We start from the raw sequence: 12925 nt of genomic DNA, 5'->3' as shown, positions 1-12925 counted from the left end.
CTATTTTACTTTTCTCTTTTTTTTTTTTTTTTTTTTAACTAAAATATTGATTAAAATGTGGATGTATGATTTTAATCAGATATGTTTCATTTTAGGAAAATTTGATTAAATGAGTCATTGCAATATATAAATTATTTACATTTTACAATTATTTTTCATTTCATTTGCTCGCACTGTTTGATTAATTGCAATTTATTATAACTTAATCAGTTGTTATCTTTTATCAAATAATTCCCGAGAAGAAAAAAATAAAAAATAGCCAAAATGTCAGATAAGAAAAAAAGAACATTTATTACTTATAATAAACTTTTTTCTTCACAAATGTTCACTTCTTTAACTGTTATGTTTATCTTATTCAATTATTTAATTAATAAACTTTTTCAAATAATTATAACATTCTTCATTTTGCCTTTCACTTTTAATAATTTTATTATCTCAATTTCATTATTTCAACAAAAAAATTATAAATTTTCTAAACTTTGATTAATCATATTAAAATTGTTTAAATTTACCAACTTCATTAATATGCCTTCTTCTGCTTTAGATGTATTTGCTTGATTGTTCTTATAGAATATTCCACTTAGCAAATCGCATTTCATTAACTAATTATAACGTGACGTGATATGACGTAAAATGTCATTTATCATCATTTCTTTCTTTTTTTTAGCCAATTAATTTCTTACATTATTTACATACCGATGCCATCTACTTCTGATTATTATTATTTTTCTTTTCCTTTTTTTTTTTTTTTGTTTTGCAACAAATTATTTTTTAAATTCAATTTTTATTTATAATTTCAAATTTGCTCTTTGAGTTTAAAATCATGGTTTCCATTGCTCAATTTCATGCACACTGAAAGAACCATAAAAAAGAAAAAATATTAAATTTTAAATATTTAAAATCATCTACCAATCTAATTTCACTAAAATTCTAATATATCTTTAATATATACATTTTAACTAAGATTTTGTTTCAAATTTTTTAACCTAGGCATTTTTTTCAGACATTTTCCTTTTTCCTTTTTTTTTTTTTTTTTTTGCTTTTTGTAAAATTTAGTATTTTTGCTTCTCTTTTTTGAATTCTTTCCACTCTTCATTTTTCTTTTCTGTTGTTTCATTTTTTATGACATATTATATTATTACTTGGCTTATGTGTTAGACATAATTTATTTTGTTAAACTAAACTTTCACGGAGAGAAATAAATAAGATTGTGTTGGTTGAAAATTCTTCCAAAAATCAATATTTTCAAATTTAATTTTCAAGCCAATTGGTAGTATTTTTGTTTTTTCTTAGATATAGACATGAAAGGATTTCAAAAGAAGCTCAAAAATCCTATACAAATAACTATGAAAATATACGCTTAAAATTTTAATGTTATATTCAAAATTTAATTTTAGATATTTTTTTTTAACTCTAAACTCAATTATATAGTTAATTTGTAAATCTATTAGAAAAATTGTTTTGAAAGTTCAATAATTTATTATTTGTTCACTTAAAATCATATCATTCAAATCACAAAATGTTAAATTTCGATCCATCTAAACCAGTTTTTCACTTTCAATATTTTCTTCTGCATTCTTGTTTTTTTGTAAAATTATTAGCTGTTGAAATAACCACCTTGCATGCCGAAATCGAAATTATCAGGTCATTTTTCAAAATGATTCAATTAAAATTATACATGTTTAAATTACTAAAAAATAATTTCATAGATCACTAACTACAGAATATAAATTACTAAAGTAAGTATTAAAGGAAATAAAAAAGTAAGCAATTAAAGGAAATAGAAGTAAGTATTGAAGGAAATAAAAAAAAGGTAGATAAGTATTACATATGTCTATGTGACATTTTTAAGCGAAAAAAAAAATGAAATTCCGAAAATCTCTGTTAAATTAAATGTACAATTTCCCTATGCAAATACTTTCATTGCAACTGGAAATACCTTGTTCAATAGTGGAATGATTTTGTTAAATTTTACAAGTTTAAATTAATTGCAAATTTTAACTTGCACTATTTGAACGGTGAGAATGATATAGTTAAGCAAACTATTAATCATTTACTAAATAATCAATTTATTCATTTATCTTCTCTTTATGCTTTCCATATAATAACATTACTTTAAAAAAAATTAAAAAAAAAAAAAAAACTTCTCCTATTCCTTTATAATATTGCTAGAAAATTTTAATATTAAATAAAAATGAATTTAATAAAACTTAATAAAAGAAAAGTTTAATAAAAACGTAAAAGAAAAAAAAAACGGAGTGAATTAAAGCGGAATAAAAAATAAAATAAAATAAAGTAAATTTTAAAAAAGAAAGGAAGGAGGAAAAGAGTAGGAAATACAAAATAAAATGAAATAAAATGGATAAAAGAGAAAAAATGTTAAAATAATGGAGGAAAGAAAGGAAAGAAAAAGTATGTCATAGATGTAACATCAAAGATTACTTAAATCAAATATCTTATAATCTCTGCATTGATTGCAATTATTTGAGTTTAAATTAAATAAATTCAATTTTCTGTCATAACTCTGAATTAGTCTCATTTAGCAGAATGAATAGATATTTTATTTATTTCTGCCTTTTCTGCATCTTTTTTTTCTATTTTTGATTGATGAAACTTAATTTAACTTAAAATATTTTGGATTTAAAACTACTTCGTATTGGAATAATTTTGAATTAAAATTATCATATATTAAGTATTGCCTAGAAGTAGATGGAAATATTTTATTAATAATTTTTCTCTTTCAATTTTTTTAAAAAAATGGACGGTTGTTTCAATTTAAAATTGAATGAATTAGATAAATGAAAGATTAAATTGATTTTTGATCATTTTTGGCTGCATTAAAAATTGTTGTATATTCTGAAATTTGTCACTAAATCAAAATGTTTTCTTTATTACTATATATTATTTTAAATACTTAGGTTATTATATTAAATTTAACAAATATTACTGTATTTCAGTTATTAGATTCTTTTTTTGAAATATTCATTTTCAGAAAATAATTATATGCCAATGGCTGAATGAATGAAACAGTTTTATTCTTCAATGCAAAATGTCAACTTATAAATGTTTGAGACAAATAGCAGTTTGGTATTGATAGTGGTAATTGGCCAAGAGGAAATTGAATATCACAACGACTAAATACTACTACCATCACCGCTACTACTGCTGTTTATCCGGAAATAACTTAGTGGAATCGATTTAGGAAAATGAAAAGTGATGTAAAAGTCGATTCCGGATCCAACTATGCTAATGATGTATCATTATTTGCTTATCCATCAATGCAATTAACTAAATCTCGGCCTAATTTCCATAATTATTCTACAATTTGTTATGATTCCGGTTTTAACAACAATAAAAGCAATGAAAGCAGCAGCAACAACAGCACCAACAATAACCGGAAATTTGACATTACAACAAAGATGTTAAAAATAAATGCTTCAAAATTAAATAATAATATTGCAAATGTTCCGAAACAATTAAATAAGGTAAGAAGATATTTGTGCTTTTTTTTTAAAACAATTTTTCTACCTCTATTTTTTCACTTTTTTTTTTTTGAAAAAAACTTTTACAAAAAATTTTACTTTTTCCATAATTAGTTTTAAAATTCCTAATTTTTGTTTTTTAAATTATAATCCTAATTTTTTCGCAACGCCAATTTTTCTATAATTGCAAGAATACAATTCTAATCTTTTTATTCTTTTTGAAATTGCAGTTTTTCTTGAGTAAAGTTTTTGCAAAAAATTTTCAACTTTCTGGTTGTAAATTTTAGAATTTAAAATTTTTCAACAATATTTTGAAAAAAGTGCAAATAATTGATGAGATTAAAGCATTGCCATTTTAATGAAAAACTATTGAGTGAAATGCTTAAATACTAAATTTTTCTTCCTGTTTGTTTCGGAAGTACAAGTTTTTTTTTTGTTTTTTTCTGTTTTTTTTTTTTCTTTTTTTGTTTTGGTTTTGCAATAAATCAAAAGGATAAACTTAAAGATATGCTATTTCAAATTTGATTAAAACTATAAAGTACGAATAAATGGTGAACGAATTTCTTCCCTATGTTTTGTTTTTTGCTTAAAATGAAAAGTAAAATGAATTGAAATCAAATTTCATTATTTTGTATGATACATTACTAATATTATTCCCTTTCCATTACACGTCTTTTTATCATTGTTCCTTGTCGCTTCAAAAAATTATAAGTACTATCATTTGCATAATACTTATTTTTCAAATAATATAATTTATTCTTCCTATTACGCATTTTTTAAAATGATTCATTAAGTACTGATAGTCTCTTAAGCAATAGCTTCTTTAATTTAGCCATGAAAATGTTCAATTTTAAGATATTAATTAGCATTATTAATTGTATAAATATTCTTTTCCATAAGTGTTTTTTTTTTTGTATAACTGAAGGAGATGAAGGAGAGGAAAATGATATGAGGGAGTGGTAGGATTTGAAAATTTTCATAAAACTAAATTAAGTTAAAAATTTTTCGTTACGAAGAATTTCGTGTCATCATGTGCCTTTTAAATTTAAATTTTGCTATTTATACGATTATATAATTCCTCTCTCACTTCTTTTCTTTTTTTGATTTTATTTTTCATATGAAGTGATTAATTAAAACTTTCATTGCGTGTGCATTTGTGTTTGTCTTTGTGTGTATGTGCGTGTATGTACGTGTACGTATATGTAATATATATGTGCATGTATATGTATGTAGATATATGTGTAGATATGTTGCGTGTGTCCGTGTACATGCGTATGTGTATCTACGTATATGCATACACGTGTATGTGTACGGATACATTAGTGCGTGTGTGCGTCCATATGCGTCAATTTTAAAGGATGAAAATTCCAATAAAACTTATCTCTGATTTGTAATCTAATCGAATAAAATTAAAAAAAAATGTTGAATCTAAATGAGATATGCAAATTTTGGCCATTTTTGAATGAGAATTGAATTATCCCATAAAATTCCTATTAATTATTTCTTTCAATAGCTAAATCAATGAATTCAAATTGAACGAAACAATTTAATTATAACGATTACTAATTAATTTAATGAAGTGATATAGTGACATTTGTTATGTATCTTTCATGCATTGTAAAGCAGCAATAAAAATGTAAATATTTCCATTCTATCAAATATTTTTTGAAATAGAATTTTAACTTTCACAGAAAAAAAGGAAAAAAAAATCAAGAAATCTTTTTTTTTTTTTTTTTTAATTTGAATGACTTCCCAATGAATAATATAACCTTGAAAATTCATTTTACTTCAATAACGCAATATATTTCAGATTTAATAGTTTTTCAAAATAGTCGTTCCCTAAATAAATATTTTCTTGATATAATGCAAAAACATGCATACATATAATTCTTACAACTTAACAAAATTTTATAACTTAATAAAAGTGTCATCAATTTTATCAATTTGCAAAAATTTAAACTTTCAATGCATGAAATATATTTTATATATATCACACAAAATTATCACAAATTTTTATATTTGTTAATAATGATTTATAAGTATGATTTATATTTGTTAATATTAATGATTAAATAGTAATCAATTCTAATAAGGCTTTTACTAAAAGATCAATTAGTAAAGATTTTGAAATAAGTTCAGGTGAATGATTTAATGTAATATAAAAAGAATAATTTAATTCAAATAAATCTCACAATCAAATTGCTAAGTAAAATTTGATCAGACAAAACGAATTGATGAGAATTTTGATTTAATTTAATTTCACTATTCGTTTGATCGTAATAGCTGCAATTTTCGCAACTTTATTTCCACAGATCATGCGATAGGCGATGGATCTATAACATTTCTTCGAAAATGTATTATTTACAATGGATAAAATTAAATATATGAATAGAAATAGTAAATTTGGAATTAATCACAAATCACAAGAAATTATAATACATAATCTGTGGACTACAGCAATCCAATAGTTAGAGTACAATGAGTAAATACAAATAAATAATAATTGAATATTTATCTAGTAATTTCTATTATATCCATTATTATCATATTTATTTCGATTAATTTCAATTAAAAATTAAAATGTAAGCATAAGATGAATAGTAAACAGTTCATAAAAAATTGTAGAAAACAGCTGTGTAAAATGAAATGAAATGAAATCGAGCAAATATTCAAATATAACATAATTAGCACAAATCTTTAACAAATATTAAATTAGTCAAGCTAAGACTAGTTAGATATGATAAATCTAAACTATAATTTATGTTAAGAATTCAAATTAAATTCATTCATCAACATGAATCGATAAATAATTTTTATATATGAATATAAATTTTCGTTTCCTTATCCGTTTCTTTTTTTTTGCACATTTGGTATATTAATACATTCTTTGTTATTAATTACTATTATTATTAATTCTTAATTATTACATTTAAAAAAATAGAATATATTAAAAAATATATCAGCACATATTAAAAAAAAAAAAAAAAAACAAAAAACAAAATAATAAAACTAAAAATAAATTATCAAGCAAATAGTTTTTTCTTTGCAACTCATTTTGTTCGTTTTTTTTGATGTAAAATTATTTTTTTAACTCATTTTATTCATTTATTTCTATCAATGAATTTTTCAACAACAAAAACAAAAAAAAAAAATAATTTTCCCAATAAATTTACTCTCTTTTCCTTAGTTACTCTCTGATTTCCTTTTATTATCCCATCATCTCATCCCACTACAAATCATTTCCCATCACTTTTCATCAATTATTTTTTCTTTGTCCAATTTTCACATAATTTCAAATTATCGTTCGCTTTCAAAAGTGATGAAGAAATATTATCCTACCAATAAAATTTTCCAATAATCTTTTTTTTTCTTTGATTAAAACTTAAAATTTTCTTATATATATATATCAAGTTTAAAGCCAATTTTCCTCATTCACAAATGAAATGTTTTAATTCATTCATTCACTTTTTAAAATTCACTTAATTCAACTTCTATCATTTTTATTTTGTTTTGTTTCTTTCTATCTAAAATATTCTTTTTCATTACCTTCAATAATATATTTCCTCTAACCTGGATAGTTTTTCAATTTTTTCAATTATTTTAAGAATTTTAATTGTTATTCATTTGAATTTTTAATTTTAATTTGAAATTCTTTTATTCAAAAATTTTCTTTCAAATTGCACAAATTCTTCATTTATTACATTTATAAATTAATGAATACTAATTATTAAAATATTTAGTTTATAAATAATTAATTCTGATTAGCATAATTCAAGTTGAGCTGATGTAAGAATATGAAATTTAAGAGGATTTTTTTTTTTTTTCACTTCTTTCTCATTTTAATTTTAAAATGATGAAACAAAAAATCCGGCATCTTATCACACAAAAAAATATAATTTAAATAATAATTAAATAGATAAATTAATTAATAGGATAATAGATCCATCATTTTTGTAAAAATATAAGTGATAAATTTGTTTATTTTTCTTTTTTCCTTGCCCATTTCTTTCAATTTTATATTTTTGTTTATTAATAAAAGAGAAAAGAAAGAAACTAAAAATAAGAAATAGAAAAAAAAAGTTTGCTAATGAAAATAATTGCATAAATAAATTATTAATAAATAATAAAAAAAAATTTTTCAAAGTAATTCTTACTTTTTCTGTTCTTTTATTTTTTTTGCTTATTGTAATTTTAATCTTATATGTTAAACAATTATAACACATTATGAGAAGGATATTATAGATAAATTTCACCGACCAAAAATGATGTTTGAATTTATTCCAACAATTATCCCGTGGGATTTGTTCTCTCCCTCTCTCTCCTTCTCTCTCTCTCTTTTGCTCTTTTTATTTTTGTCTTTATTACTACCTTTCTCTGCAAATAATGTTAAAAATTTTTTCCAATAGAATCTTAAAAATTTTACTCAATATTTTTCTTTATTTTTCCAAAATATCCATTAATTGTTTATATTTTTTTATTTTCGTCATTCTTTTTCTCTTCCTCTCTTTTGCCCCTTTTTTCTTTCTTTCTCTGTTCCTTTGTCAATTCCATCACATATAATTTAAAAATTTTAAATCGATATTTTAATTTATTCTTTTAGAATATTTATTATTATTATTTGTTGTACTTTTTCTTTTCCTTCCATATTAATTAATGAAATTATAATTAATCATTTTAATATTTTCTTACAGCCCTTAAAAGCAGAAGAACATGTATTAAATATGTGTAAATTAATGCGAAATTATAAGGAATTTGGTCGAACAACGTCAAATTTTTCAAATCGTAATAATTCAAAAATTAATTCGGAACGGCGATTATCAACCGGTACACTTAACCGGTTAGTCACTTTCGGTTCTTGTTTTTTCTATTTCTTTTTTTCCTCCTGCCCTTTTTATTAAATATTATTTTAATTGAAAAAAAAAATTATTTTAATTCCTTTATTAAGTATTATTGTAATATAAATTATTTTACTTCATCAAATATTTTGGTTTTATTTTAATTATAAAAAAAAGAGAGAAATTCAGATTAATTCTTGTTGCACAAGCATTGGAATCAGAAGTGCAGTATCGTCGACAAATTGATATAAATGGAAAGCGAATTGTTATTGCATTACGAACTATTAATTTGGTTAGAAATTTATTAAATTATATATTTTTTTAGACGTTTTAAAAAAATTTCTTCTAAAAATATGGAAATATTTGTTATTTAATTAAAAACTAAATTCAAATAAATGCATTTTAAGAATTAATGATATTATTGATTTTAAATTTCTTTTATATATACATATAATTAAATTCTATCAATTATTTTCTTTTTTTATTAAAATTTTTTTTCCTCTTTTCTGTTTAACAATGTTTCAAGAAAATAATTAGTCGATAAATATTTAGAAATTTGCATGAAATTCAAAACTCATGCAAAAATGACTATGGGTGATGAATTCTAATTTAGGAAGTAATTAATGGAATTTAAAAGATGTTATAGAAATTTTAAAAAAAAAAATAGCTGTAGATTGTGAATTCATAAAAAATAGAGACAGAGTGGAATGAAATAAATAAACGAAGATTCTACTCGAAAATAATAAAAAACAAAATTTGCTATTAAAATTAACAAATGGTTAAATTAAGTCAACTTCTAAAATTATATGATATAATCAGCTCTAATTAAAATTTTCATAGTTATCGAAAGTTTAAGTTCAATAATAGTAGAGGCTGAAATATTTCTATTGCAAATTTTATATCTAAAATCTCGTAATCATTCTGTTGAGTTAAAATTTCCAAAAATTTCTTTATTTAGTATGAGTTTCTTCTCAGAAAAGCTAGGAAATGTTATAGTTTAATAGTTAGTTTGAATTATTTAAGTAAATCAATTTATAGTTGCGAAATTTATCTCATTTCAAATGTTAATTGATTGTGTATTAATTAATAGTTTGGATGAGATAGTCAAGTTCCAAACTTATTACCATCATTATCTTTCATTTCAAAATTAATTTCTATCGTTTTACCAAAGCTCATTAGCATAGTTTACGATGCTTATTCATCATTATTTGCTAGCTTTGCTAGTCAGAAATGATTCAACAAATTCATTAATTTGGGAATGAATTTCCACTCTTTTCGACTTCCAAACTAATTGATCCTTTCATAGAAAAGCTCAGAAAAAAATGGTGAAAATTTCTTTAGTAATTTTAATTTAATCACTTGTGACGAGAAGTAAAAATGAAAAGATCAGTCTAATATAATTTTTTTCGATTTTTGACATAAGAACGATTAGTATGTGTGCATTATTTGTCGAAAATTTATAATGGCTAAAAAAAAAAATTCATTAAATTTTAAAATCAATAATATAATAGAAAGAAAGAAAATAATGAGTAAAATTAAATAATTACAAAGTATCAAATGAATCAGTGTTGAAATAAGAATGAATTGTTTAAATAGTATCAAATAACAGATAGTTTGCATAACAAACAAGTAATTTCAAATTATCTGGTTAATAATTAATTCAATAAAAATTTAAGTTGTTTTTCCTTCTTTTTCTTTGTTAGAAAATTTCAAATGATGCAAAATTATTTATTCAATTAATTTTATTACTGGAAAAAAAAAAACTATGTCAAAATTTTCATTTATATATGCGACCGCTATTAAATAATCAAAAAATAAATTTGTTATTAATTAATGATTAATTAAATTGTTTTTTTTTTTTTTAGAAAAACTAACAATTTAAATTGTTTTCCTTTTTACTTTAAATTTTTTTGAGTTTAATTTGTTTCATTTTATCTATTTGAAAATATTATTAAATTATTGTTGTAAAAAAAAAAAAAAAAAGAAAAGAAATAAAAAAGAAAAGGGAAGAAGAAAAAGTATCATTACTATTAGCTAAATTATGCTATTTCAGTTACTACTATTTACAATTGATGGATTAATTTTGAGCGGTGTTGGACAATACTATTCGAATATTGGCGGTAAAAGATCATTGATGTTAACACCAAATAAATGGTATTTTAATATTTATTCAGAATTACCCGCAACATTTAGTGAAATGCGCTTGAATGGGCAATATTTTGCTACAGCTGTCACAACTGTCACATTGATTGTAACGATTATTTCACATACCATACAACTTTATTGGTGCAAATATTCTCGTTTATTGGTAAATTTAAGATTTAAAATAAAGAAAAAAAAATTTTTTTTTTTCTCAAAAGTTATATTTATTAATAGAAAAAGAAATAGAAATGCAAAATTCAAAATCTTTCATTCAATTGTTATATGAAATAAATATAAAATAAAAAAAACAAATTTTTTTAACAATAATTTTATTCATTTATTTTTTCTTTTATTTAGCAGACATAATGTTATTTATTTCTTCGTTAAAATATGTTTAAAATTTTATTTTCTTTTTTTTTTATAAAATAATGTGTAATTTGATTATTAAAATAATAATTAAAGAAAGGAAAAAAATGGTAAAAAATTTATATGCAATAAAATATTGTCCTCATATTGTAATATGTTTTTTTTAGTTTCCTTCATTTTAATTTTTAATTTTGAATTTTTTTTCACAAGGGTGATTTAATTTTTATCTTTTTTATTTAATATAAAAGTGTGTAACTCATTAAAATTAAAAGAATATATCAATGGAAAATGAAATGGTCGTAAGGTAGGGAGTTTTAAAAGCAAAAAGAAAACCAGAAGGGATTAAATTTATTAATAAATTTAATTGTTTTAAAAGTCTGAAAATAAAAGAATGAGAGGAGAAGGGGTGTAGAAAGAGAGAGAAAGAGAGAAAAAAAGGTTATCATAACTGATATGACTTATCATTTGAAATTCAAAAATGTAAAAAAAATTTATTAAAATTAATTTTAGATTTTTTATTTCTGTTCTTCACATTCATATGCATTTTTTTATTGATTTAAAAAAAAAAAAATGTTTCTCATTCTTTGTCTTTTTATAAATCGCAATTTTTTTTTCTGTAAAATGTTTTGTATTTCGAAATTTTACTCTTGAATTTTAATAACAATAGTTTTTTTTTTTAATGATAAAAATTTTGCTCGTTTTGGTAATAATTAATTTTGCAAAATTTTGCTCATCTTTTTTTTTTTCATGATTATAATATTAAAATTTGAAATTTATTATCAAAGACAAAATGTATTAATTGTTTTTTGGATAATAATAATAATAATAATTAATTTATTAATTCCGAAAGATTATTGTAATAATTTGATGAGAAAAAAAGACGAATGAAGAGTACATAGTAACTAAAATAAAATTTTCATTCATTTGGAGCTTATAAAATAATTTGCATATTAATCAATGGAAAAGAATTATAATTTTAAAACCTAAAATAATTAATTAATTAACTGATTAATAATGAATATTTTAGTGTATGTGTTATTCATTTTGTGCGGTACCATTTATGTTATTTGTTTTTGGCCTAGAAATATACTATAGCACTTGTCCGTGGATTAATGATTATTATCGGTTTGATATTCTACGCAGGGATTATTATAATTCAATGGAATCATATTTCGATATGCAATGTGGTATCAGTGGTTGGGCATTGGCTGCGGTATGCATTTATTTATTTATTATAAAAATTATTGTAATTTTCAAAATTACAATAATTTTTCAAATTTTTATTTTGAAAAATAAAACGGTATTAATTAGTGAAAAAGAGAAAGAGGAAAAAATGATTTTATTTAAATAATCATTTTCATTTTTAAATGTGTTTAAAAATTTTCTCTTTTCTTCTCGTTTTCTTTTATTTATTTTTTTTTTATTTTAGATATTATCGGTGTTGTCATGCAGTTTATTTATTAGTGAAGGTTTGGTAAGCGCATTTTTTCGATCAGAATCTACTGGACGACATAATAAAATTGATGCCTTTCTCTAATGATTTATGCTATTATTAGTTATTAATGATGAAAATTAATAAAATTATTTTCTAAATTTTGTTACTTCCATCAAAATTGATTGGAATTGTTTGATTAAACAAATGTTATTTGATTATATAAACTTGTTGAATTATGTGATGTATTGTTGCTCATTGTTTGTTATTTTTATTCCAATTTTACGATACACTTTCTTGTTCATATTTAATTGTTTATGGTAATAACAATGATAATAATATTTTTATCAATAACAATAATATTACCGCTACTTTTGTGCATATCATTTTTGCTTGTTAAATTTGGTTTACATTAAATTAAGGAGATTAAATGTTAAATTTAAGAGCAATTTGAATAACTAAATAAGCAAATAAAATATTATTGATTTTCTCTCATGCATAATCCATTTTATAATTTTCCTAAAATTCATTCTCAAATTGATAATAAATACTAAAATAGCTAATCGTTGATTATTACTTAATTTTATCAAAGATTTGAAACGAGAGAAAAACGAAAACAAAAACTGGCGATATAAATATTATAGTTTCCGTCGTTTTTTTTTTCGTAA

General features: G+C 21.6%; 1 protein-coding gene across 1 annotated transcript; it reads left to right on the top strand.

Annotated features, from left to right (window-relative positions):
- Window positions 1-3419: 3419 nt before the first annotated feature.
- Window positions 3420-12362, top strand: Bm18053 (Uncharacterized protein; the record flags this gene model as incomplete). The annotated part of the gene is made up of 6 exons (XM_043075573.1): window positions 3420-3485; window positions 8174-8319; window positions 8507-8609; window positions 10371-10625; window positions 11853-12038; window positions 12255-12362. The coding sequence occupies 6 exons, from the start codon at window positions 3420-3422 to the stop codon at window positions 12360-12362; spliced, it is 864 nt and encodes a 287-aa protein (XP_042931507.1).
- Between the last annotated feature and the right edge of the window lie 563 nt (window positions 12363-12925).

The sequence above is a fragment of the Brugia malayi genome (genome assembly GCF_000002995.4).
Source record: "Brugia malayi strain FR3 genome assembly, contig: Bm_v4_ChrX_scaffold_001, whole genome shotgun sequence".
NCBI classification, from domain to species: Eukaryota; Metazoa; Nematoda; class Chromadorea; order Rhabditida; family Onchocercidae; genus Brugia; species Brugia malayi.
Note: the sequence above shows the minus strand (reverse complement) of the source record. Positions and strands in the feature narration are given on the sequence as shown.